This window comes from Phyllostomus discolor, chromosome 3 (genome assembly GCF_004126475.2).
Source record: "Phyllostomus discolor isolate MPI-MPIP mPhyDis1 chromosome 3, mPhyDis1.pri.v3, whole genome shotgun sequence".
NCBI lineage: Eukaryota > Metazoa > Chordata > Mammalia > Chiroptera > Phyllostomidae > Phyllostomus > Phyllostomus discolor.
Window position 1 is genome coordinate 57,601,166 of NC_040905.2, and position 27,783 is coordinate 57,628,948.

General features: G+C 35.1%; 1 protein-coding gene and 1 pseudogene across 10 annotated transcripts in view; one reads left to right on the forward strand and one right to left on the reverse strand.

Moving 5' to 3' along the window:
* The first annotated feature begins 25 nt into the window (after positions 1 to 25).
* POLR3G (RNA polymerase III subunit G) overlaps positions 26 to 27,783 on the forward strand; it is a 33,674-nt gene continuing 5,916 nt past the window's right edge. Inside the window, exons 1-8 of one of the 10 annotated variants that reach the window (XM_036020528.1) lie at positions 69 to 180; positions 5,314 to 5,432; positions 5,528 to 5,639; positions 5,833 to 5,993; positions 8,454 to 8,583; positions 16,058 to 16,114; positions 18,406 to 18,456; positions 22,851 to 22,933. In XM_036020528.1, the coding sequence (XP_035876421.1) occupies positions 5,877 to 5,993; positions 8,454 to 8,583; positions 16,058 to 16,114; positions 18,406 to 18,456; positions 22,851 to 22,933 (438 nt within the window). In that variant the 5' untranslated portion in view covers positions 69 to 180; positions 5,314 to 5,432; positions 5,528 to 5,639; positions 5,833 to 5,876. Of the gene's footprint in view, positions 2,060 to 5,313; positions 5,645 to 5,832; positions 5,994 to 8,453; positions 8,584 to 16,057; positions 16,115 to 18,405; positions 18,457 to 22,850; positions 22,934 to 27,783 lie in introns of all 10 variants that reach the window. The other 9 variants (XM_036020527.1, XM_036020526.1, XM_036020530.1 and 6 more) reach the window with 9 other exon arrangements.
* LOC114499387 lies at positions 25,376 to 25,937 on the reverse strand (annotated as a pseudogene).

Genomic DNA, 27,783 nt, shown 5'->3' on the forward strand with positions numbered 1-27,783 from the left:
GGAGCTAACTGATTGGGATCGGAACTCGGCTACATGGCCGCGCTGAGGGCGGAGCGCGCTTCTCCAGCGGTGGAATCAGTCCGGGATTGCCGGAGCCTGGAGTCTGGTTCATTTCTTTCCCTGCCGACGTTTCGGCTGCTGTTTTGCCCAAGCCTCGAAGCCTTGGTTCTTAGTGAACAGGTAACAGAAGAAGCAATTGAGGACTTGGGAGGAGATTGAGAGGATAAAAGTGAGTTAAAAGCGGCACGTGGAGGAGGTGGGGGGGGAAGTCAGGGTGGAGATTCATTAAAGCTCTCTGGATTGAGCGTTGTTGAGAAACAATTTTACCTCTAATCCCTTAAAAATCTTTAAAAGTCTCACCTAGTCTCTTCTTCCGGGGACTGTTTGCAGTGAGTTAGAAAGGAATTTATGCTCTTACTGATGGTAGATTTTCAAATCCGGTGATTATGTGATTGATTCAGGCACGAATCGTTGCCGCAGACTTTTTTCATTGTAGGCACTTTATCCTATACGTTTAGCAGGGTTGTTGATAAGGTTTTTCTTCCCCAAAATTAAATTCTGTATTCTTCCTGTATCCTCTTTTTTTTCTTTTCTTTTTTTTTTTTTTTTGGTTAATTCACTCTTGGAAGAGAGCAAAGTTGGTAGAAAGGCTTGACTAAGGAAAGTGAAGGCAGCCACACTTTATGAGGAGAGAAAAAGTGGGTAATAACTGGGTGTAGCCCTGCCAGCCGCATAAATCACCCTCACTCTTAACATCAGGTCTCTTTCTCCACCCTGCTTGTTCCAGCTATTGAAACATCCATTTAGAGTTCAAAAATTCCCTTGAGAATTTGATTAACCTCCCTACTCAATCAGGGAAAATTAGAGACCCGTGAAGATAGTATTCTGAAAGATAATTATGAAAACTCTTATTGTGGCATGTACTAATAAGTCTACATACAAGGATAGGTGTACTCTCCTTCACTACACTAAAAAAGTTTTTGGTGGGGATGCATCCTTTTTGAATATTTTCCTAACCTAGTTAGAATTTTTCCAGTCACTATGTTCAGGACTATCCTTATATACAAGTCCCGGAGCTAGATGATGTATGAAAAAACTTGTGATGTGGGCTCTCAAGAATATGAGGAAAGACAGTGGGGGATATAAAATGTGTATTGTTAGTACAGTTAATGATACAAACAAACAATCAAAGTGAAACTCCTACCCTTTGGAAAAGACCCATTTTCCAAAAGGGGCATGTCTGTATTCCCGATTAGAGGAGCATAGCCTTACATACCACCTCAAGTTTTAAAAATCCATTTAAAAATCCAGCAGGATCTTTTCAAGAGCAAGATAGGATGCAATGACTGTTGTGGATGTTGGGGGACTTAAACTGGATCTTAAGGTAGAAAGGGTTAAGCCAATCAGGGAGAAAGAGGAAGTAGGTTGCAGAGGAGAAAGAATGGTAGTCAAGACATGATTCCAGAAGTATGAGTCTGGAGGAGAGGTGCAACCATCCTAAAAGGGTTCCAAATACTTAGATAGGGAGTTTGGATTTAATTCTCTAGCCAAGAGGAAAGATGAGAAGAGTAGGATGAGAAGAGTAGCATGATCAGAACTAGGCTTTATAAATATGAATAAGAACTATGAATAATGTGCTATAATAAATAAACAGGAAACCATGAAATTTGCAGTTAAACAATAATGAGGTAGAAAATGGCTTAGTTGGATTATAGTAGAATAAATGGAAATGCAGGAACATTTTGAAGGAAGAATTAGATTGTTGATTTGATAGGAGGGGTGAAACAGAATGAGAAATCAGTACTGACTGACTGCAAATCTTCAAATATTGGTAACTGGGAAAATAACATACCATAAATAGAAGCAGGGATCTTATACATAAAATGCAAGCTAGTTAGTGTAGAGGGAAGACTATCTTAGTATGTTAAGTTTAAGATGCTGTCCAAATAATCTTTTTCCCCCTCACCTGATAATAGATTTTTTAAATTGATTTTAGAGAGAGGAACATCGATAGGTTGCCTTCTATAGGCACCCCAGCCTGATTGAACCTGCAACCAAGGTATGTATGTTCCCTGACTGGGAATCAGACCACATCCCTTTGGTGTATGGGACAGTGCTCCAACCAACCAAACCACATGGCCAGGGCCAAATATTTTTTTTGGTAGTAAGCACATGGGCTGAAACTCAGGACAAAGATTAGTGCTGGAGGTAATAGTATTGGAAAGGTCATCAAACCCCTAGAGTGAGTTCACTTTCTGAATACAAAAGAAAAAAAAAAGCAGAAGACCAAAGATTGAACCTTCAAGAAATTTGTATTTAGGCAATTTATAAAGAGAAGTAGCTCCAAAGAATGGTCAGTGGGATGGAAAAACTGGAGTTTTATTAAAGCCTAGGAAAGAGAGAGTTTCAAAAGAGAAGAAGCAGCAAAGAGCTGTGTGCTTTAGAAGTCCAAGAGCATGAAGAAAGACAAAAAGGTCGGTGGATTTTTCCATTGAGGATCATTTAGTACCTTTGCATTTCAACATATTCATGAGTTTAGTCCCCATCACAAGTAAGATAAAAGCCAAACCCTTTACCACAGCTCTTATAGAGGTCATCAAGATCTGGCCTCAACCAGCCTCTTCTTGCTGCTCATCAACTACATGGGCTCCTTATTCTTCAGACACTCCCAGCTTGTGGTTTCCTCCTCTGTGCTTGCTGTTAGTTTTCTCTGTAATCATCTCTACCCCATCCCTCCGTCTAGTGGCTCACTGGCCTTCCCCAGCACACTGCTCAGATTCTTCCTCCACGAAAAGACCTTCCTTGTATGAAAAGCCACTGCCATACTTCTTTGTTATTCTTTGATTTATTTTTTTAATACCTGATCTTTGTTATACCATGATTTATTTTTTTTTTAGAGCTGAAAAAAAAATATTGATTTCATAGGGCTGCCATAATATATTACCACAAATTGAATAGCTTAAAACAACAGAAATTTCTTCTCTCACAGTTCGGGAGGCCAGATGTCTGGAATTACAGTGTTGTTGGGGTTTGTTGAGGGAGAGTCTGTTCCATACCTCTCTCCTAGCTTCTGGTGTTTCCTGGCCTTCATTGGTGTTCCTGGCTTGCAGCAGTGCCATCTCTGCCTCCACCTTTCATGCTGTTTTCCCTGTGTGTCTCTCTCTTTCTGTCCAGGTTTCCCTCTTATAATGATACCAGTCATTGGAAGAGGGCTCACCCTAGTTCAGTATGACCTCATCTTAATTCAATTACATCTACAAAGAGTTCACTTCCAAAAAAGGAAGGTCACATTCACAATTATTGGCAGTTAGGACTTCAACGGTCTTTTGGAGGGGACACAATTCAACTCAAAACAAGACCAGATAATATTATTTTACATACTTATTTGTTTGTTGTTTGTTCTTTCGTCCACTGAATTTAAGACCTGAGGACAGTGGCCAGTTTTGTTCAAGCAGTCTGGGTCCTGCCACAGTGGCTGGAATGCTCTGTATTGGTTGAATGAATGACTCAATGAAATTGGCCCACATGAAGTAACAGAAGATTTGGAATGAGAAAATGGGGAAACCTAGTTTTATAAACCCTTCAAGAAGTTTGGCAGGTGAAAAAGAAACAAAGCAATTGTCGAATCAACTTAAAGGATCTCAAGGAGTTAACTAGCCCATCAGATAGTTACCAGAGTCAAGGGACTGCCACTCAGCTCTGCAAGAGAAGAAAAAAAATGGATTTAGAAGCTTCCCCAGGTACTGACTCATGATAATCAAGCTGAAGGAGTTGGATTTGTAGGTCAGAATGTCGTGTAATTAATCATTAGGGTGTCTCAAGAACTAGGACTGATTTTTCTGCCAAGGGCAGTATATTCACTAGTGATAGCACTTATACACCCAAAGGTTGCTTGATAAATACAGAAGTTTAGAGACAGTAGGTTTTGCTATTTCTTAAGGGATTGTCCATCAAGCTATGGTAGCCAATTGACACTCTTTCTAGGGTGAGTTTTCTGCTACTTCTCAGGGCCCAGCTCTGAAGATTCAGGTGTAGTAGGTTTAAGGACTCAAGGATCACTTGGGAATCTGTTTAATAAATCTTCCAGGTAATTCTCATGATCTGGGAAGTTTGGGAGACATTACCTAGAATTGTTCTTATTCTTTAATTAGTGGCAAATCTTGGATTGGAATTTTGCCTAGTGGTCTCTACCATATCTACTGGGTTCCCACAATTCATTTCTGTTTAGCAATATTCATATTTGGGAGACCTGCTCTCTGTAAACTCAGCATATCCTTTAATGACTCAGCAATTGAAATGAGGCCATTTGGATATTTTCCTTCTCCTTTAGTGTGGACAGCTGAATGAGCCTGGCTATTAAAATAAATACCTTTCCTATATGAATTGTATTTTGTAGTAACTAAGTAGTGGATGTGGGGAACTTAATACTAGATGAAATAAACTGATAGCACCTGAACCCACTAATCAGAGAACATCACTGGGACAGACACTTCATGTATGTCCTGATGTGATGCAGTAGTGAAAACAAGCATCTCTTTTAAGTATTCCTGCAAAAAATCAAACCCAAAGTTGAGTAAGCCTCTAGTCCGCCTGCTCATAAAAAAAAAAAATTGGGGAATGGGGGAAGGGGGTAGAAGGCGGAAAACTGTACTTGAACAACAATACATTTTTTTAAAAAAAAAGAAAATACGGCAAATAGAAGAATGTGTTAAACCACATCTCATGTATGCAACCATTCAAATCCAAACTGGGGCAGTGTACAACCTTGCTACTCTCTTAAGTGTAGTCTGCAAACCAGCAGCATTGGTATCTCCAGAGAGCAAATTGGAAATGCAAATTCTCAAACTTTACCCAAGGCCAACTGAATCAGAATCTGCATTTTAACAACATATCTGGGTAATTGACATGTGGAAGCATTGTAAAGGACCCCTTTTTTAAAAATAAATAAATGGCAAGGGAAAATGGGAGGAAACTATTAGTGGTAGAGGAGGGCATGTTACTGCTATTTGAGCTTACCGGGTTGAACAATACTCAGTCTTAGTGGGAAAAGATTTTAAAAGTGTGTGTTATAATCTTTACTACAAACAAATGCAGAGTTGTAGTGTTAGAGCCTTAGTGTAGGAAATGTTAATACACTGCTGGCTCAGTTATCACGTTATGGTGCAATCACATTTTAGACAATTCAAACGTTCAGAACAGGACTTGAGTAGGTGAACTGGTTGAAGAGAAATACAGGTTTATCCTCTACCTTTAACAATTTCAATTTCAGATGTTTTTCTCTGAACTTACTTATTTATGTTTTTGCTTGAACAGACCTATTTAGAGTCTTCCTGAGCCTACTCCCATTTCTAAGGGCAGGACACTGGACTTGATCTCTAGGATCTTTTCTAACATTCAAACTCTAGGGGGAAAATATCATTTAAAAATTTAAAGTATGTATGACTGCTGATAGTCTTCAAGTTGAATGTAGAAGCAAAGTGTCCTGTCTTCATCAGCCTGAACTTGTCCACATTTTTACATGTATCAGAGATCTTGTTGCCAAACCACAAAGGAGTGGAGAAAATTGCATCAGCTGGCTGTGCAGTGCTTGGGGAAGTGTCTTGAAGGAAACCCAAGGTTAGCCTCCTCCCCAAGACCTGGTGAGGTAGTTGAGGCCATTGTCATGACTAGGTCGAGGGGTTCAGAAATTAATTTATTGCATGCTTATTTCTCCCAGAAGTGTTTAAATCAGCCATCCTACTTAAGTGTGTTGTTCTTAAGTGGAATGTATTTTGCTTTAAAATGTTGGTTTAATTTTTCATACGATCCAGAATAAATCTTAATCATTAATAGTGTCTTTTCAGAATTTGCCCACTTTTCTGGTACAACTAGTTGCAATGGCTGGGAATAAAGGAAGAGGACGGGCTGCTTATACCTTCAATATTGAGGCAGTTGGATTTAACAGAGGTGAAAAGTTACCTGATGTAGTATTGAAACCACCTCCACTGTTCCCTGTAAGTACATTAACAGCAAATTCTTACAGTGTGTTTTTTTGTGTTTCAGAGAAAATTAAAATTCTATATAGGACTTGAATATATGATATCATTATGATATCCAAAAGTGTAAGAAAGTAAGAGCATGCTTCACTTACCTTTAATTTAAATATTTCCACTGTTCCTCCCTGAACCTTTTCTAATTTTTCACAGTGCTGTCTTAAAATACAGAAAACAAAATTTACATACCTTTCATGAATATAATTCAGTACTGTAGGAATTAAGAAAGAATTTTTTTAAATTCAGGCATCTTACATTACTATTGATATATTATAGTATTAAAATAATATTTTTTGCCCTGGCTGATGTGGTTCAGTGGATTGAGCGCCAGCCTGCAGTCTGAAAGATTGCTGGTTTGATTCCTGGCCAGGACACCTGCGTATGTTGTGGGCCAGGTCCCCGGATAGGGGTGTGTGAGAGGCAACCCATGGGTATTTCTCTCCCTTTTTTTTCTCTCTCCCCCTTTCTCTGAAATGAATAAATAAATAAGTAAAATCTTTCAAAATGATGTTTTTTTAAAGCAAAGGCTTTACAGTGGTCCTCAGTTCGTTCCCATTCTGCCAGTTTTTCACTTATGATTTTTTTCTCATCTTGCATATATAGAATTTAATTTACCTCCCTGTTCTACTTTTGGCCTTTTTTCCCACTGAACGTTTTTTTTCTTATTTGCATATTTTATTAAAGTGAATTTAAATTTCGTTAGTTACTCAAAATATAAGTGCTTCTGCTTCATTTAATTTTGGTTTTAAATTTAATGAATATGCCACAAGCTTAATTGGCATAGTGTTTAATCTGATGCTTTTGTTTTATGTATTATTTAGTTTAAAATGTAAGCTTACATTTCCAGATGTGCATGTGCTGCAGTATAAAAAAAATGAAAAAAATCATAAATAACCAGATACCCCCTCCAGGAATCTTTTCCTGCTTCAAAAGGAAAAGCCCTTTGATGAAAGATTTATGGAACTAGGGGACCTGGACAAATATATCTGGGGAATCTAGATATATTTGTCTAGATGGGGAACTTTCTGCTCTTGATACTTTGCCTTTCTGATATTTACCACACCCAAAAAACAAAGATAAATATCTCAGGTATAGGCATAATGTCACTTTATGTTTATTTCTTTTAAAACAAGCTCTTGTCCATATGTGAGATTATTTCTAAACACTGAGCCTATTAGTACATACTGTTTTATACATGGAATAAAATTGAAATTCCTTACTACTGACTAAGAAGCTCTGCCTGATCTAGCCTTTCTCATGTTTCTCTGACCCTTTTCCTACCACACTGTTCTCTCTCCCTAGCCATTCTGGCCTTCTTGTTCCCTCAGGCATTGTCCTCTGCCGGTTTTCCTGGCTGGACCATCTGTTTCCCAAGTTGTTGCATGGATGGCTTCCTAATTTTTTCCAGCTCTCTGCTTAAACATGATTTTCCCGAGAGGTCACACATGCTTACACTGTGTAGACCCTCCACCTTCAACCTCCACTCTTACCTCTACCTGGCTTCATTTTTTTCAGAGCACTTATTACTATTCAAAATTATATTTTACCTTCTTTGTTTATTTGTTGTATTTGTCTCCCCTAGAATGTAAGTTCCATGAGAGCAGGCACTGTGACTAGTTCATTATGGTATCTCCTGTTGTCTAACCATGCTTGGCTTATAGTAGGCATTTAAATAATTGTAGCATTAATGAATACATTTGGAGTGAAGTTTTAAAAATGTATGCTAGACTTAGCCTCTGAAGACTTAGCCTCTGAGATGTTTTTACTACACACCCGGAGGATCCACTTTTTAATGAATGTATATATTATGCCTATATGCACATATATGCATATATAAATATGTCCGTGCATGTAATTTTTAAAAACTGAAGATGCAGCTTCAAACTCCTGCTTTATATGTTAATTGGGTTATAGATTGTTCACTTCTTCATTTCTTCACTGTAAAACGGTAAATATTGATGATACTTGAAATGAGATTATGGATGTTGAACACTGAGTGCATCTCAGCCATAGTAACCACTTGTTAAATGATAGCTTCTGCTGTTACTTTTTTTATGCTACTGCTCCAAACAGTACTACCACCTCTCATTGAGGTCAGTAGGAGACTAAAGCAGTTACTCTGATTTGGGTGCATTGATTTCTATAATACTGAATCATAGCAGACAAACTATATAGCAAAATGATTATTTTGTAGTCAGAAAAATTAGGGTCAGTGGGAAAATTTACCATCTTTCCTACCCCTAAAATAAGAGTAAATGGGCTAAAAGGTTAAATAGATTACAAAAGCTCAACAGATTTTAAGTTGATTGTAAAACTTAGTTACCCATAAAATGTAGTTTTTCAATAAAACCGACATTGTCCAGAATATAGGCAAAAGGGATATTAAGATATTTTTAAAATATTGTCTCTTAATTTAAATAGGATACAGATTATAAACCAGTGCCACTGAAAACAGGAGAGGGTGAAGATTATATGCTGGCCTTGAAACAGGAGTTGAGAGAAACTGTGAAAAGAATGCCTTATTTTATAGAAACACCTGAAGAAAAAGAAGGTGTGTATTGGACTCTTTGATTTTGTTGTTCATTGTATACAGATGAAACAGTGCTTTGGCACAAGATATGTGGTCATTAAGTACTTGTTGATTTGATTCAGCTGGAAATTGTCAACTACCTTAGTGTATTTCTGTTGGTTTAACAGAAAATATATATTAAATTTTTTGATATTTTTAAAATTACCTTTCACAAAAGAACTTTTGTATATTCAGTGAAAATTAAGAAAAACAAAAATATTTAAAAAGTAAAAATCACTTATAATGTTTGTGTCTAGATTAAAATGCTATTAGTACTGTATTTATTGTATATTCTGAAATTTTTCTTCTATATGTGTATTCTTTTTATAAAATTGGATTCCTATTTGCATCTTCCTTTTTAATCACTAGCATACTATTAACATTTTTACATATTCCTAGTATTCTTGGAAAATATGATTTTTAATGACTACATGGTATTCCATAGTGGATATAATATTAATTGTAATTAATTCCCTGCTATTAGATTTAAGGTTGTTTCTAATTTTTCTTTTCTTGTGTATAATATCCTGATTATTATCATTACACAAATATCTTAATGCAGGTCTGATGATTTCATATTTTGGTTAAAATTTTTAAATGACTTGACTATATTTTGGCTTGTAATTTATATATCAGATATAATAGACTATAAAACACAAATTCTTTGGTTATGCTAAGGACAGAAAGGAGGTTCAGTTGGAGAAGGCTTGCCAGTCTGAGACTGGAAGTGGGAGGGAGTTTTAGAAGAAGGGAACCAATTCCTGCGTGATTATTTAGCACAGCAGAACTATATTGATTTTTAGTTTCTGCCCTTGAATGCTGAAATTAGAGATATCAATATCATTCTTGAGTTCTCAAAACATCATTAAAACATAAGCAACTAATATACTATCTTATTCCGTCAAAAATAAAATGCATTCCGTTTTCCTTCTCTCTGAAAGACAGAATTGGCTAAGAGTCGAAAAAGAAGTTGTATTTAATAATGTTACATGCACTTGTAATTATAAGAAGCCTTTTAACACATGGATAAAAACTAGGAGTGGGTGGAAACAGGAGGGAGGAGGGGAGGGCTGGGTGGGTGGGTTGGGATGGGAGTAAAAGATAGAAAATTGTACTGCAACAACAATTAAAATAAAATTTAAAAAAATATCAAGGTCATATAGTAAAAGTATTAAATGAGTAATATAAACTAAAAGCATAACAAAAAATGATAGGTGGACTAAAAATATAACTTTCATTTTAATAAATGTAAAAAAATTTTAAAAAGCCTTTTAGATACATTCATTTAATTTTTCAAAACATATTGGCTTGAAATTATATGATTTGATAAGAGATAATTTTACCTAAAAAATACTGCATTTTTTTTTTTACCTCAAACACTGAATTGTTTTAACTTTCTTAATTTGGGGGGGTTTTTTTAAAGATTTTATTTGTTTACTTTTAGAGAGAGGGGAAAGGAGGAAGAAAGAGAGGGAGAGAAACATCAATGTGTGAGAGAAACTTCCATCGGTTGCCTCTCATGTGCCCCCAACTGGGGACCTGGCCTATAACCCAGGCATATGCCCTGACTGGGAATGGAAGCAGCAACTTTTCAGTTTGCAGGCCAGCACTCAACCACCTGAGCCACACCAGCCAGGGTGTGTTGTTTTAACTTTCATGATTATGTTCATGCTTTTTTTCCCTTTGGGTTTGAAAATGAAATTAAAGCTCTCGTTTTAGAGACTTTGAAAAGCAAACCTAAATGAACTAACAAATATTCTTATTAGAAAAATAGTAGTGTAGGGTAGGGATGTCAAACTCATTTTCACCAGGGGCCACATCAGCCTCTCAGTTGCCTTCAAAGGGCCAAATGTAATTTCAGGACTGTATAAATGGAACTACTCCTTAACTAGGGGCAGGGAGCTCAGCATTACTGCCAGGTAGAAACAAGGTACCAGGCCGGATAAAACCTGGTGGAGGGCCAGATTCGGCCCACGGGCCTTGTGTTTGCTACCCGTGGTGTAGGGTATATTTTAGTTTTTTTTAAATAGTCTTTTCCGTAGACTGTGTAACAGATTTATTTAACTAAATGTGCTTGTTATTAAAGCATGTGTCTAATTTAAAAGTGTATCATATCATTAAAATATATACCTGAGTCTTTTAGACAGGCACGTTAAGAACATAATTTTGTTGCTGGTTTCTGGGAGTGGTTAGTTTATATCTGGATCAAGAGACTTTATCTTTTATAACAGCACAATAAAATATTTAAAAATGTATGGACTGTTTTGCTTTTTTTTTTTCAGAAGAAAACGCTTGCATAAAATTTTCTAAACTGATACAAGTACATTCTCCTTGAAATCTTCATGTTTACTTCTTTTTCCTGATGTAATCTGTTTTTTAAAAACTATGGTTGAAAATGAAGGGTTTTTAAATGTAATATGTGCATACATATGTGTGTGTCCAGATTACTATAATACCTACTATACATAGGCATATATACACACACAAATATACGTTTATATAATATACACACCATGAATGAAAAAGAATTGGCCAGTCTGAACAGAAGTAAGCAACTGTCAGAGGGAGACATATCCTAGATAGTGTTACATCACAAACCTTCTCCCATCTCACCAACTATGTGCTTTAGGAAGACTAATGTAAACTATGTGCATTATGGACTAATGTAAAGAACTAAATACTAGACTAGGACAAATAGGTAGGAAATGTCAAGAATTCCTGATAAGCAAATGGCTGCCAGTTCAGGGAATTGAGATTTGTCACAAAGAATTGAGGGCACAGAATAAACATTTCATGTTGTGATGTGTTTCAGGTTTGTTTAGAATGTTTCAGGCAGAATTATAGAAGTGAGTGGCATTGTCTTTACAATGAAATTTGCGATTTTTATAATAAAGATAAAATACCAATGAATATTATTTTATTGAATATTAGCTGAAAAAATGCATAGAGATCATCTGATCCAATGGTTCCTAGCTCAGGTTCCTGAATCACTGGAGTCCTCTGAGGTAGAAACAGGAGTGACAGAAGTGATGTTCTATAAGCCATTTCAGAACTTAAAACTTAATGGAAATTATACATTTACCTACAATATGGCCACGAGGTCTTTTATGAAATAAATGGAGTTTGTTTTATTAATTCTTTCTATACCGTTAGGCTCCATGTGACCCTGTTTTAATTTTTGGGTTTGTTTTTTAGCAATTCTTACTACATGCAAGGATTTATATTCATAGTATTTTTTATAGAGATCTTCCAAAGAACAAGGAGAATTTACTTTAAAAAAGAAAAACAAAGACATTTTATCTTAGTGTTACCAAAAGGGTCATTTGGTCCTTTTATTAATCTAAAATATACTTGGGAATCTTAGTGATCTTTTCCTGTGTTGAAACATTTGAGTGTTTCATCATTATAGGTATTATTTCATCGTTCATCCATTACTCGTCCCCATGATGGGAAAAAAAGACTAAAACATGAAAAAATACAAAGAAGGATAAAATTGCATAGAAGGACTATGCAGCATTGAAATAAATCATCAATCACTATTACATCATCCTTTAGTTTTCCTATCATGTTATCCAAAGCATTACATTAATTTTTAAGAAGATAAAGTCAGGAGAGACCCTTGTTGTAGTTGTTTTGTTTTTCTTTTAGCTTTTATAGAATATAATTAAGAACTTAAACTTCTTTATTTTCTGATCATAATGGCAAAGAGAAAAAAACTGAGAGGAAAATGTTTCACAGTAACTATACAAATCAGGAGATGAGTACAAAGAGACAGCAGCTCTCTTGTTGCTTAATGATAATGGCAAAAAATGATTGTACAAGCAAAATCTCAGACCAAGTTTTCAGTTGACAATATCCTAAATGAATTTTCTCGAACTCAGGAATCAACGGTAAACAGTATGTTTCTAATGATGAAAAGGATATATGGTATTCTCATGTAGTTAATCTTTGCAAAGCATGTCATCTTATAATATTTTGTGATAAGAATCTGGAACATCCTGTTTGCTAAAATGACATATGACCATACTTTTTTATGATACTAATATACCAAAATTTATTTGCTGTAGTTTGTAACTGGACAAATGCTGAACGCAAAGACAGAGATGCCTGAAAGGAAGCAGGTTATGTTAAAACAATTCACCTGAAGCAGGTTATGTTGAAGTAAAACAATTTAGTGGATTGATCATGTTAATTGATAATTATAAATTTATTAATGAAACTGTTTTGCAATTATAGACCAAAGAAGATGGCTGGCCCATCCTCTCTTCAACAAAAATATGAGCCATCAAAAAATTTTAAATCATTTCATTTTGATGGTACAAATATGAGAAGTATTGGAAGTAATGATAAGCTAGAAGCTATTAGGAATGTGTTTGTAATTACAGTCATTAAGATGGTGCAAGTGTAAGAAGAAGAAGAACCAGAAATAATAAGTTAGCACTTAATTATAATTAAAGATGTATTTGCAATCTGGAGCCAGGATGTATGAAATGCATGTATTCAGGTCTGTGTGTGACAAACCCAGAATGCACACTGATGCACAGTTAGTTGTACTGAAAGGGTGTTGCCCTTTTTGGCTAAATATACCTTCAAGACCAGGAAAATAATGGAATATAAATTTGAGTTTACTATACTTAATTTCTTCTTAAAATTGCCAATAATTTTCATTCTTTTTAAATAACGGCTTTATTGAGACAAAATTCATTTTTTAGGTATACAATTCAGTGGCTTTTAGTGTAGGCACAGAATTGTACAACCATACTACTATCTACTGTATTTTGCCATGTATAATGTGCTCCCGTGTATAATGCACATCCATGGTTTTGTGTGCAATATACATGAGATTATTATACTCATGATATGTCATCATTATACCCACGTGTAATGCACATCCTTATTTTTCCCTCAAAAATTTGGGCAAAAAGTGCACATTATAAATGGCAAAATATGGTAACTTTTAGAAGACTTTCATTGTCCCGAAAAGAAACATCATACCTAATAGTGTCATACCCCCATTCCCCCCTTCCCCCAGCCCATGGCATCCACTAATCTGCTTTATTTCTAATAATTTGTTCTGGATATTTCATATAAATTGAATCATATGTGTCCTTTTGTGACTGGCTTCTTTCACTTAGGATGTTTTCAGGGTTTATCCATGTTATAGCATATATCAATGCTTTATTTCTTTTTGTGGCTGAATACTAATCTGTTTTATGCATATACCACATTTTGTCTACCCATTCATCAGTTGGCAGGCAGTGGGGTCAATTTCAGTTTGGGGCTATTATGAGTAATGCTGCTATCAACATTCGTGTATACATTTTTGTGTGGACATAAGTCATTTTTATTGGGCATATATCTAGGGTCATATGGTAACACTATATTTAACATTTTGAGAAAATTTCATACTGTTATACAAAGTTTTGCACATTTTTACATTACCAACCATGTATGAGAGTTCCCATTTCTTCACAACATTGCCAACAGTTATTACTGTCTTTTTGATTTTAGCCATCCCAGTAGGTATAAAGTGGTACATTAGTTACTGTGGTATTGATTTGCATTTCTCTAATGACTAATGATGTTCACCATCTTATCATGTGTTTTTTGTCCATGTATCTCTTCACTGGAGAAATATCTATTTAAATTATATGCCTGTTGTTTTTTTTTAAGTTCCTACATTTCATTGTAGTGGTACAATATTTTTTTAATCGTTCTTCAAGTACAGTTGTCAAGATTTTCCAGCCAACACTTTTCCCTGCCCCACCCACCCACACCTCGCACCCTCAATCCTTCACCCCCATTGTCTTTGTCCATCTGTCCTTCATACATGTTCCTTGATGACCCTTACTCTTCTTCCCCTGTTATTCCTCTCCTTCCTCCCCTCTGTTTACTTTATTCAGTTTGTTCTTTATTTCAGTGTTTGTGGTTGTATTTTGCTTACTTGTTTTGTTGATTAGGTTCCACTTACAGGCAAGATCATATGGTATTTGTCTTTCACCGTATATGCCTGTTTTTAATTGGATTCCAGTAGATGAGTTTCAGTACCTCATACTCAGTACATTATTTGAAAATAACTTAAAAATATAAAAACTGGTTCATTAGACCCAGATAATAAATGATAATAACTACTTTCCTTAGTATATTTTGGGTCAATTTTTTTTCAAAATATGGAATCCGTTTTGGAGAAAATTATAAAATGCAAATACTGGGAATCCCTCATTTGTGCTGACTTCTTTACAGATGAAGAACTTGAGAGCAAGATTAAAGTCAAACAGTTAAATACCTAGAAAAGCCTGGTCTGTTGAGTTGCTCTGCTTTGGTTGCCTTTAGTTATCTTTGACACCATGGTCTTAGTATTATTTGGAAGCATTTTTTTCTAAATATTTTATTTTTTTATTTTTAGAGAGAGGGGGAAGGAGGGAGAGAGGATGGGAGACAAATATTGATGTGAGAGAGAAACATCAATCGGTTGCCTCTCCAATGCACCCTGACTGGGGACTGAATTCACAACCTGGGCATGTGCCTGGGGATCGAACCAGTGACCTTTAGTTTTGTGGGAGGACGCCCAACCAACTGAACCATACTGGTGAGGGCTGGAAGTGTTTTCTTAACATGGAAGAAAAATCAGTATATATTTGGGTCTGAATTTTTATATATTCATCTTTGTATTACTTTCCCTTTTTCATGGCTCTACTCCAAAACCATTTTTTCTGATGAACCATGGTTTCATTTTACTGCATTATGGTGGTGCTTGGGCCCTCATCAAAGGAGTTTCTTCTGGTTGTGGGCAAAGCAGATGCAAGAGACAGTTGTGGCTCTTGCATTTTTAGCAAGCTTAGAGGGTCGCAGCAGAGTTCTCAGTGGTTGGTGTGGAAGGCTTGCATGCACCTGCATGGCTCCGTCAAGTCCAACCTCACCTGCTACTACCTTTTTCCCCACTTCTTGCCTCAATGGGTTGTGAAAAGTAGCTTATTAAGAAGCCTAACTGAATGTGTGTATTAAGTGCTAGAGGAGCACAAACAGCCCTCCCTCCCCACTGAGGTACTTAATATTGTACATTCCAGTTACACAAGGTTTAAAGATTGGGAACCGGATTAGCAGAAGAAAACAGAAGATGCTGAGTAGACTCCTTGCCCTTTTATGTCAGTGGCTTTTGGCTCTTTTGTGAGTGCCCTCAGAGATGTCAGGTTGTCCTACTCTAAGAACTGTAATTAGGCTTCAGGTTTCTGCTCACCCCCAACCATTCATATGCAGCTGCTTCTTGCCACTTTTCTTAACCTAACACTCATTGAACTCTTCAGTATGTGTTCAGGAATACATTATGAACAAATAAATGCAGGAAGTTCCCTGAATATGAAGTAAAAGGTATTTGGTATTTGCAATTATTTTAAAGGAATGGCTTAAATTCACGTTTATTCTTGATTTTTCTAATGAACACTTTTTTTCCCCCTAGATATTGAAAGGTATAGTAAAAGATATATGAAGGTGTACAAGGAAGAGTGGATACCAGGTAAATTATAAAGCTAAAAATGTTAGAATGATATTTAAAAACTCTATATTTTTAGGACACATTTTCTATTTCTCTATAGCAAAATAGAGCCTGTTTTTCTGCAGTTAATTAGTAATATATATCATGAAAACTAAGATGAAAAGATGTTTATACTGTAAGAAGGTAGAGTTGAAGTATTTGGGGGGAAGTTCTTAAAATACTTCAAAAAAAATAAACTAGGACTTGCCAGACCCCTTTGGGTTTTCCATTTTCATTTGCCAAAATCACAGTTTCAGTCTGTAGTACCAGTAGTACTCAGTTCTGTTCTTCTGAGTGATTCTATAGCTTTTGAAGAAAAAAACAAATCTAGTGTTAAAGATTTTGAAGTTCATGAATCTTTCTTTCAAGCAGACATAGACTATTTTTAGTTTAGTTGTGAGGATTCCTTTTCAAAAGAACCATACCTAAAAGCTTCCCCGCCTCTGTCCCCCAATATTCACAAATTTGTGTTGGATATCGAGAAAGTGGAAGGGGCTGGAGAGATCTCACCCAGCTCATTTATTTTGCAGAGGGAAAACAAAGTTACGTTGAAATAAAGTGACCTGTCAGGACAGCTTAGATAGTGCTAGTAGAACCTAGGTCTCCTCATTTTAACTACTTTCCTTTAACATCTCTGTCTTTGGTGTTTTATACAAATTGCCTTTATGTAAAAAGCATAAATGACTATAACCCATGAAAGCATAATTGTTGCTTTCATGGGTTATAGTGCTTTTTCTTTTCGGTGTTGATTGATCATTGGTAGTGTTGGGTCCCCTGGAAACACTCTCTTAGATCTCTGATTTTTTCTACTTCATAAATACTCATCTTCTAAATGATTCTTGTTATTCATCACATACTTTTCATGATCATCTATGAGTTGTTCATAAAAACAAATACATTCAAATTTATTAATTCAGATAAAATAGTTTGAGATGTAGATGTTTTCTACAAAATACACTGAGGTAAAATACACTGAGGCATTGTGGTCACCTGTTTTAACTTTTGAAAAAAATTCTTTATTATATAAGAAATATATATCAACTACAGAAAAGTTATACAGAGTAGTCAAATGATAAATAAATAATACTCGAGAAAAATAGCTGTATTCCTAACACCCACAAAATTACTATAATATTTTGTTCCCAGCTTTCACTGCATAAATATATATGTACAGGATGGGACAAAAGTAGGTTTATAGTTGTTTATATGGACAATAAATACCATAATTAATAAATAATAATATAACAATAAACTCTGTTTCATGTACTCAAAACTGTAAACTTACTTTTGTCCCACCATGTATAAATATTTATATGCTAGGTTTATTTCTAAATGGGATTCTATATATATATTATTTGAAATATTTGAAAAACATTTTCTATTCAACAATATATCATGAATAGCTTTTCATGTCCATTAATACTCAAAATGTTTCATGTCGAAAAAATATTTTTCTACATTTTTCTTGTTATGAAAATTTGTTATTCAAATTGACTATATAACTACTGTATTTATAAATAGCTATTAAAAGAATATGCAGAAGTTTTATAGCACTATTTCAAAGCTATTTTACTTAAGTATACTTTATTGATTATGCTACTACAGGTGTCCCATTTTTTTCTCTCCTTTATTCCCCTCCACCTTGCACCACCCCTGCGCCCCCAGCATTCCCCCACCTTAGTCATGTCCATGGTTCTTTGGCTTCTCCATTTCCTATACTATTCTTAACCTCCTCCTGTCTCTTTTGTACCTACTGTTTATACTTATTATTCCCTGTACCGTTTCCCTCATTCTCCCCACTCTTCCTCCCCACTGACAACCCTCTGTGTGATCTTCATTTCTGTGATTCTGTTCCTGTTCTAGATGTTTGCTTTCTTTTTGTTTTTGTTTTTTTTAGGTTCAGTTGTTGGTAGTTGTGAATTTGTTACCATTTTACTGTTCATATTTTTTATCTTCTTTTTCTTAAATAAGTCCCTTTAACATTTCATATAATAGGGGCTTGGTGTTGAGGAACTCCTTTACCTTATCTAGGAAGCACTTTATTTGCCCTTCCACTCTAAAGGATAGCTCAGAGCTATTTTAATGACTACTTTTTCTTGATAGTAGAAAATATTATTTTGTTATATTTTAATTTCCAGGCTAAATCTGTATAATCAGATATTAAAATTTTTATTTTCAGTGCTTGAGCTAGTTATATTTTTAATAGGGTACATCTAGTACCACTAATTTGTAGAAGAAATTACAATTTTATATTTCTTCTTTTGTACATACAGATTGGAGGAGACTCCCACGAGAGATGATGCCAAAGAAAAAGTACAAAAAAGGTATATTGACTAATATAATAATCCAGGTAGGAAAGGGTTATTGCTTAAATTCTATCTAATATGGAAGTATCAACCTGAACCTAGCTTAGTATTATGAATGCTTTTTCTTAAAATATTTTTGGCATTTTGATTATTTTGCTATAGCTCTTTTTTGTTGATTTATTTGTTTTTATTTTTGTGTATTTTCTTTAACTATGGAATTTTGATGTGCTAGGAAAACTTCAATTATATAGAGAATTTTATTTGCATATTTGAAAATTTCAAAATGGTTATATTGCCTGATGTTTAGTTTTTAATTGAAACATTTGGAGCTGGTAAAATTTGGGGACTGGTAGAACAGAAGTTGATATTTTATGTAAAATATTAAAGTGAAAGTTTCTGCTGTATTGCACTTTCATAATTCCACTGAGTAAATAATGGTTGAGCATCTATTATTGCCAGACACTACTAAGAGGAACAGTGAGCAACATAAGAGCAATCCTTGCCCTAATGGAGCTTACAGTCAAAGGTAGTAACAACATTAAATAAAAACTCACTGTTCTCATTGGTAGGTCAGGGAAAAGTTCTTGGAGGAGATGGAATTGGACTCCAGATTAAAGAATGAAATAGGAGTTTACTAAGATGAGGTTAGGGGATGGATTTTGGAGAAATCAGATTTGAGAGGGAAAAATCATAAGTTTAATTCAAAGATGGTATTTAGGATTATAAGTTGTTCTCGATTTTTTTTTTGAGATATACAAATAACAAAGCTGAATATGTCATAGGATACAGGGAGATGAACCTCAAAATGGAGATGGTAGTTAGTCATCAGAATAGATACTGTAATTGAGACTATGAAAAAAAAATGAGATTGTCTAGAGTGAAATTAAAGAACTTGAAGACTTAGTCCTGAGCTTGGGGGAATACCAAAATTTCATGGCTGATAGAGGAAATTGAATCAACAAAGAAAGGTGATGGAAAGAGAGGAGGAGGAAGAGAAACAGAAAATAGTGGAGTTTCAGAAGAGTAATTGAAAAGTGAGAAGTATTTCAGGAGGTGGTCAACAATGTTAAAGGGCATTAAACAATGCTACAAAGAGGTCCCTGAGGTGAAGATGGGAAATATGAATTAGTTTTTGACATGTTGATCATTGCTGGCTTTAGTGAGGGCTTTTTAAAAGATATGTAGAGGGGGAATTCAACAGATTGGAAAGGGTTAAAACACTGGAATGGGAGTTTAAGAAATGGTGACAGCTAGTATAGGTGAGTCTTCAGAGAATTTTGCTGAAAAGAATGAAGAGAGACAAAGGGAAGTAGCCAGAGAAGCTAAGAACAACTGGATTAGTAATTCTGACCATACACCCCTTTTTTTAGGCCTTACTTATATTTTTTAATAGACCTTATTTTTTAGAGCACTTTTAGGTTCACAGGAAAAATAAGAAGAAAATACAGAATACCCACATATTCTCTGCCCCCCCCCCCATACATGCATAGCCTTCCAATTGCCAATGTCTGCCCCTAGAGTGGTACTTTTGTAACAATTGATGAACATACATTGACACATCATTTCACCCAAAGTACATAGTTTAGCATTGTGTTCTTTCTTGGTGTTTTACATGCTGTGGGTTTGGACAAATGTATAATGACATGTATTCACCAATATAGTATCATACGGAGCAGTTTCAATGCCCTAAAGATCCTCTGTGCTTTGTCTGTTCATCCCTTCCTCCTCCTAACTCCTGACAACATGTGATCTTTTTACTGATTCCATAGTTTTGCCTTTTTGAGAATATCATATAGTTGGAAACGTACATTATATAACCTTTCATATTGACTTTCATTTAGTAATATGCAGTTAAGTTTCTTCCATGACTTTTCATGGCTGATAGCTCATTTCCTTATAGTGTTGAGTAATGTTTCATTGTCTAGTTGTACTATAGTTTATTTATCCATTCATCTACTGAAGGGCATCCTGGTTGCTTCCAAGTTTAGGCCATTAGGAACAAAATTCCTAAAAATATCCATTTTGGGGTGGACATAAGTTTTCAACTCCTTGAATAAATACCAAGGAGTATGATTGCTGGATTGCATGGTAAAAGCATGTTTAGTTTTATAAGAAACCTCTGAACTATCTTTCAAAGCAGCTGTACCATTTTACATTCCCACCAACAGTGAATGAGTTTCTGTTGCTCCACATCCTTGCCAGCATTTAGTATGTTCAGTGTTCTAGATTTTAGCTGTTATCTTATTTTAACTTTCATTTCCCTGATGACATATGATGTGGAACATCTTTTTATATGCTTACTTTCCATTTGCATGTTTTGTTTGGCAAGGTGTCTGTTAAGGTCTTTGGCTCATTTTTTAATTGTTTTTTTTTGTGTTTTTATTGTTGAATTTTAAGGGTTCTTGGCATATTTTGGAAAACAATCTGTGAGAAAAACACACTCCTGTTGTGTTTTTCTCCTTTACTGTCATACTACCACCATTCACAATACTTCTGACACCAGGTGTGTGGTATGTTTTTTCCCATACCAATCAATTCTTTGCAACACTAGCTGGAAGCCTTATAATTCAATTAAATTCGGACACTAACTGGTGTTAGCACAGAACCTACAGGTGAAGGGCTCAGTCCCACAAGACCTCTCCCCACTTCAGATGCCAGTTGTGAGTAGTAGCTCCCCAGGTTACCCAAACTTCTGTCTGCCTTCACTACAAATTAGATGTCCCCATGACCTCCTGCTCCTTGAATGTGATTTGCTAGAATAGCATATATTTGGCCAAAGATGGAAAACCAAACCACGTTAATGCTTTGGGGTTAAGCAAATCTTTTAACAAATTTTGGTAACTTGACACTTCTCCCCCAGTTTTGCATATAAGGATTCGGCATTATATAAAACCAGAATGATAATTAGCAAAAGATCCTGAATGGACTTGAGTATACAACTTATTTCTTGGCTAAGATATTAGTAATTTTAATAAGTGTATTTATCTGACCATGTTCTCTAATATCCATTTAACATACTTATGTGTTATGAAATTTAAATAATTTGATAAAAGATCCTTAGAGAAAAAGACTTAATGATGTGAGTAAATTACATTCTTAGCTAATGTTATATGTCATCAGTATTACAATATATCGAGATCTTGTTCATTTATGATACTGTATATTTATGTGCTATGGTTCAAATCAAAGTCTTTGCCCATAAGGAGGACCAAGAAAGTTACTTGTCATTAAATCTAACCATTACTTTTGTTTAAGCAAAACCTCACTAATGTATACATTTGGGAGTTCTGAGCTTGGTGACTCCCCCAGGGGCAATTTAGAATAATGCAGGGGCAGTAAATTATAATTCCATTAGTTAATTGGTCATCCACCATTATCTAAAATTTTTTCTTCTGTAGGATAAATGTTAATCTTTAACAAAATTACATCTTTCTAAGCCCTATTTTCTTCTATTACCAAGTAATTTCTATGTACATAGCTTGATTATGGGAAAGAACTATAGTACTTTTTTATCACAATGACCATTTTGTAGCATATGATAATGCTTTGGTAACTGGCAAGATCTATATGTGAAATAATTTTCTAGTCTCTGCAGTTTCAGAATAACCTAAAATGCAATATTTTTATATGGCTTAAGTAACTATCTCAAAGCTATTAACATGTTTTATTTATATTACTTTGAGTTTTCAGATTCATTCATAGGATTAAAACAGTGAACATATCCATCATCATCCTAAATATAGTGCTATGTTCCACTGAATATAACCTCTTTCTCATCTCTTTAACCATTGACAAATGCATATTTATTCTGCTCTTGTTTTTTATTTTCTAAACTTCATAAAATTGCCATAGTTAAAATAGAGTACACTGATCAGTGAACAGGAAGCCAGTGCAGATGATATATTTGTGAGAGTTTTTCACTAGTCCTGTAGTGATTCTGTGAGAAGTAATGTTTTAGCAATTTTGACCTGAATGACATTAATTGCTAGTACAGATTTTCAATGCTAGTAAAACGATACCTGGTTGCAGTCTTAGAAAGTATCCTATTAAGTGTTTATCATTTACTTATCATGGAATCTTGGTGAGGCATGCTGATTTATTTTGTTTATTCTTTAATGAGGAAGCCAAAGAACTTATATGTACAACCCATGGACACGAACTAGGGTGGGGGAATGCTGGTGCAAGGGGGCGTGCAGGGTGGAGGGGAGTAAAGGAGAGAAAAAAATAGGGCAAGTATAGTACCATAATAAATAAAATAGATTAAAAAAAGAAAATTAATTCAGTCCTCAAATTATGTGACTGCCCGGTATGACATACCACTACGGTAAGCAGCATATGCATATTACAAGGCAAAGAAATATAATATGCCATTACTGTTATGGAAAAATGTGTTAACAATGGTTTTAATTCAGCAGGTTCAAAATCCAAAAAGGTGGATAATACTAGCAAAGACACTTCACTCACTAACACTGCAGATGTATTGAAAAAAATTGAGGTAAGTTTTTCTTCTGACTGGAAGAGTGAACTGAAAAGTTGTCATACCTCCTTTTGCCTTCTTTGGCCTTTCTACCTTCTCTCACTTTGTAATAACATGGGTTTGCCAGATCCAAGCCCAGTGCACAGATAATCGGAAAGGTTTGATCACTGTTGGCTGGGAGATAGGGGGCTCCATCCTGTCCTACTCTACTGCTCCACTGTCAACTTGCCTCACCTTCTGTCACCTGCTTCCTTTTCCACTCTGTCCCTTTTTTCCCCTTGCATTTGAATTGTGCATGGGAAAGAAATGAGTTACATACCTCACAATGGTTTTCTTTTAAAAACCTTTTAGTTGTTCTCCTATTGTTGCATGTATACTTTGTTTAATGCTTTCCTTCTGTTGCGTGTTAAGTGTAGAAGATTCTATTGAGGGAAGACCATAACTTATTTTTATATCTTTTTTTAATATTTCAAAAACAAAAGATGTAAAATTTCAAAAGTTTAATTAACTGAAAATTTATCCTCCCATTCCATTCCCCTCCTGTAGACAACCAACATTACCAATTTCTTATATATCCATCCAGATACGTTTTATTCATAGCAAATAGAAATTTTCTTTTTCATAAAAGGACAAAAGGTACCCTATACACTCTTGCATTTTCAATATATCTCTTAAAATATCTTGGAGATGGTTCCATGTCAGTCTGTGTAGGCTTGCCTCCTTTTTTTTTTCTTTTGGCCACACTAAAGAAATGAACCATAATTTATTTAATCAGTACCCTACTGATGGACATTATGTTCATGTAGTGTTTCATTATTATAAACAATGCTGCAAGAAATTCATGTTGAGTATGTCTTTCACATGTGTAGGGTAGATTTCTAGAAGTGGATTTGTTGGGACTGTTGTTATATATATATTGTATAATATGGATAAATATTAACAGGTCACTCTCCATGAGGGGTATACCAGTTTTATTAATGTGCTTGTATTACTTTGCACTGATGATGATGATAGCAGCTAGCACTTACTGAAAACATTATTTACCAGGATCTTTGATGAACTATTTATACTCCTGAAGACTTCATTCCAACAGAGAGAGATGAATATTATTGTTCTTTACTTACAGATGAGATAGCTATTATTATTCCTTTCTTACTTTAAAACTTTAACTTCTCTAGCCAAGTTGGCCAGCTGCATGGTAACAGAAACTTGTATTTTTGTTATTTTATTTTGATCAGTGCTTCAGCTAGAGATAATTTGTGTGAAAATAAAGCCAAGAGACTTGTTGAAGGAATAGTGTTAACTGTCAGGTTTAACTGTGGTGCAGTAATGGATGAGGTTGTGGACCTAGCCAACTTGTATTGACCGAACACAGATTCTGACTGTTCGTAAAGCTTCCTAGAAAGAAGTTGCTAAGCTGACATGTGCTATAAGGAGGATTGATTTGGACCTTTGAATGTGGTTTCTCGTCAGAACAAATAGTGTTGCCTTATTCCTTGCATTTGAGCACCTTTTTCAGTACAAACATTGTTAGGACTGGAGTTTTGAATCTAGAAATCCCAATGAGTTAGCAGTTTTAATAGAACAAAATTAGCTTGCAGATAACTCTTACTGTTCATTTCTTCAGCAAAGCAGTTGCAAATTTTACTATAATAAAACTCCTGTGGATAGAGGAGTGACATACACTCAGATTTCATAATTAACATGTGAATCACCAGACACCAGTAAACTAGTGTTTGAGCTTCCTATTTCTGCATGACATATAAGGAGAACTATAATAGGGTGGCCATACAGTATTTAAACTAAAAGAAATGTACCCTGTCCAAAATTAACCATTTTAAAAGTGTTTTCTCATTATATAATGTGAATTACAATTCACATTACTCCTCAAACAAATATGTAAAGTAGTAGGGCTAAATAGTTAAATCTCATAGAGGAGAAAATGAAGACTAGTAAGTAGATGAATCGAAACTAGTAGCTTAATGCAAAAAGAAATGAAGTAATAAGACAATGTGTGTAGCTCTTAGATCATTTTTTAAAAATTGTGTAAATCTGCTATTTGTTAACCAGTTCAGATGTTTTATGGGTTTGCTTTAGGGCTATGTAGTAGAAATAATGTTGAGGTTATTTATTTAAAGGTATTTGATGTAACAATAATGGAAATGAAGCATGGAATGAATTTTACATGTTTTTTAAAGGTTTTATTTATTTTTAGAGAGTGAAAGGAGGGAGAAAGAGAGAGAGAGAAATATCAATGTGCGGTTGCTGGGGGTCATGGCCTGCAACCCAGGCATGTACCCTGACTGGGAATCGAACCTGTGACACTTTGGTTCACAGCCCGAGTTCAATCCACTGAGCTATGCCAGCCAGGGCTCAATTTTACATTTTAAAAATATTTTTACAGAACTAGTTTAAACAATTCCATTGCTAATTATGAAATAATAGCTAATAGCATGATTTTCAAATAAAGTGTATATCTTGCACAGTTAAATATAGCACTCCAGTTCCCTTTTAACCACACAAACATAACAGGTTGTAGGCCTTTTTACTGTGGTCATTAAAATAGAAAAGAAAAAAATCCACATATTAATGTCCATTGAGGCATTTTATTTGTATGTATGTCTTACCATAGCTAGAAAAAGAATTCCAGGATTTTTCCTCATGTGTGATTGCGTCTTGCTTCTTCATGATCTGTGATGCCCACTGAGGTTGTCAATACAAGGAAACCAAACTGACGGAACAGAAGCAGCCTCTTCTGCCATTTTCTTGATCTTTGAGTTGCGTGTCAAATCTGGGCCTGATTAGTCTATACTTGTTTAACATGCCTGTGAGGTCCACAACAACTTCCTCAGTTCTGTGGTCATCGGTAATTTCAAAATTGCCAGTGTAAACATGTTTCATTATCACATTAGAAACCAGACAGTGACTTCGGAGCACGGCCTAGTAAGAAACTGATGTTTGCTTCTCTTTTTCGTATTGTTGATTATGTGAGAGCATCAGTCAGCACATTCATGGGCACCATTATGGTGGTGAGGAAAGATGGCGCAAAGAGTTATCTCTGTGTATTTATAGACACTTCAAAAGATCTGTAAATACTATTTTGTTTACTTGCAGTTTTCCAAAGGAATGACATTTGGAAAACTTGTACACATTTCTATTGTAGTAATACATTACATAAGGCAAGGTGGATCGGTATGAAGATGATTATCTTGGTCTTATTTGTTTTTGTTTCAGGTAAAGTGACAGTAGATTTTGAATTTTGATTAGAAACTGAGTTTATCTGATATAGTCTTTCTATTGCCTTTGACTTTGTTAAATTCAAATTTGAATGTAATAAAAAATTTTAAATAAATATCTAAGAACAAATAAAGGAGTAGCCAAATTGTAGTCAGTCCCAAATGTGTAAAATATGTTTTACCTCTCTATGTAATCTATTAAGCAAATAAATACCTTATCATAGGAAAGAGTATTTGGTGGATTTATGAGTTAGTGTTCTGATTTCTCTTTAAGAATATTCACATCTTAGCTAAAGTGATCTTATGCCTTAATTATAAATATAAATATGTGAAATTACTGCTGCACCCACCACCTAGAAAGCTTGTGAAAGCCTATCACTTGTGCAAATTAAGCATAGAATAATTTAATGAATAAATAGTGACAGTAATGAAAACAGATAATTTTTTTGTCAAATAGAAGAAAATTGTTTATAGTTATAAGAAGAAGATGAGGGTATATTAAAGTTAAATTTGTGTGTTAAAGTTATGAGATGGTAGCATAGTGATTTTAACAGGATGGATAAGTAGAACCACCTGGAAATAAAAGCTTTTCTTTCTTTTTCTTCCTTTTTATTGTTGTTCAAGTGCTATTGTCTCCATTTCCCCCCAGTCTCCCACTCTGAATCCTTTCCCCTTTGGCTTTGTCCATGGGTCCATTATACACGTTCTTTGACAACCCTTGCCCTTCCCCCCCCTTATCCCCCTCCCTCTTCCCTCTGGTTACTCTCAGTTTGTTCTTTATTTCACTGTCTCTAGTTATATTTTAATTGCTTGTTTGTTTTGTTGATTAGGTTCCACTTATAGGTGAGATCATATGGTATTTGTCTTTCACCACCTGACTTATTTCACTTAGCATAATGTTCTCCAGTCCCATCCATGCTGTGGGGAAAGGTAGTAGCTTCTTCTTTTTCTCTGTTGCATAGTATTTCATTGTGTAAATGTACCATAGTTTTTTGATCCAGTCATTTACTGATGGGCACTTAGGTTGTTTCCAGTACTTGGCTATTGTAAATAATGCTGATATGACCATTGGGGTACATAGGTTCTTTCAAATTGGTGTTTCAGGATTATTAGGGTATAATCCCAGCAATGGAATTGCCAGGTCAAAAGGCAGTTCCATTTTTAGTTTTCTGAGGAAATTCCATACTGTTTTCCATAGTGGCTGCATCAGTCTGCAATCCCACCAACAGGGCATGAGGGATCCCTTTTCTCCACAACCTTGCCAGTGCTTGTTTGTTGATTTTATTGTAATGGCCATTCTGATACAGGTGAAGTGGTATCTCATTGTGGTTTTCATTTGCATCTCTTTGATGACTACTGATGCTGAGCATCTTTTCATGTGTCTCTGGGCCCTCTGTTATGTCTTCCTTGGAGAAGTGTCTGTTCAGGTCCTTTGCTCATTTTTTATTGGATTGTTTGTCTTCCTGGAGTGGAGTCATGTGAGTTCTTTATATATTTTGGATATCAAACCCTTACTAATGTATCATTAGCAAATGTATTCTCCCATATGGTTGGTTCCCTTTTCATTTTGCTGATGTTTTCTTTAGCTATGCAGAAAGCTTTTTATTTTGATGAAGTCCCATTTGTTTCTTC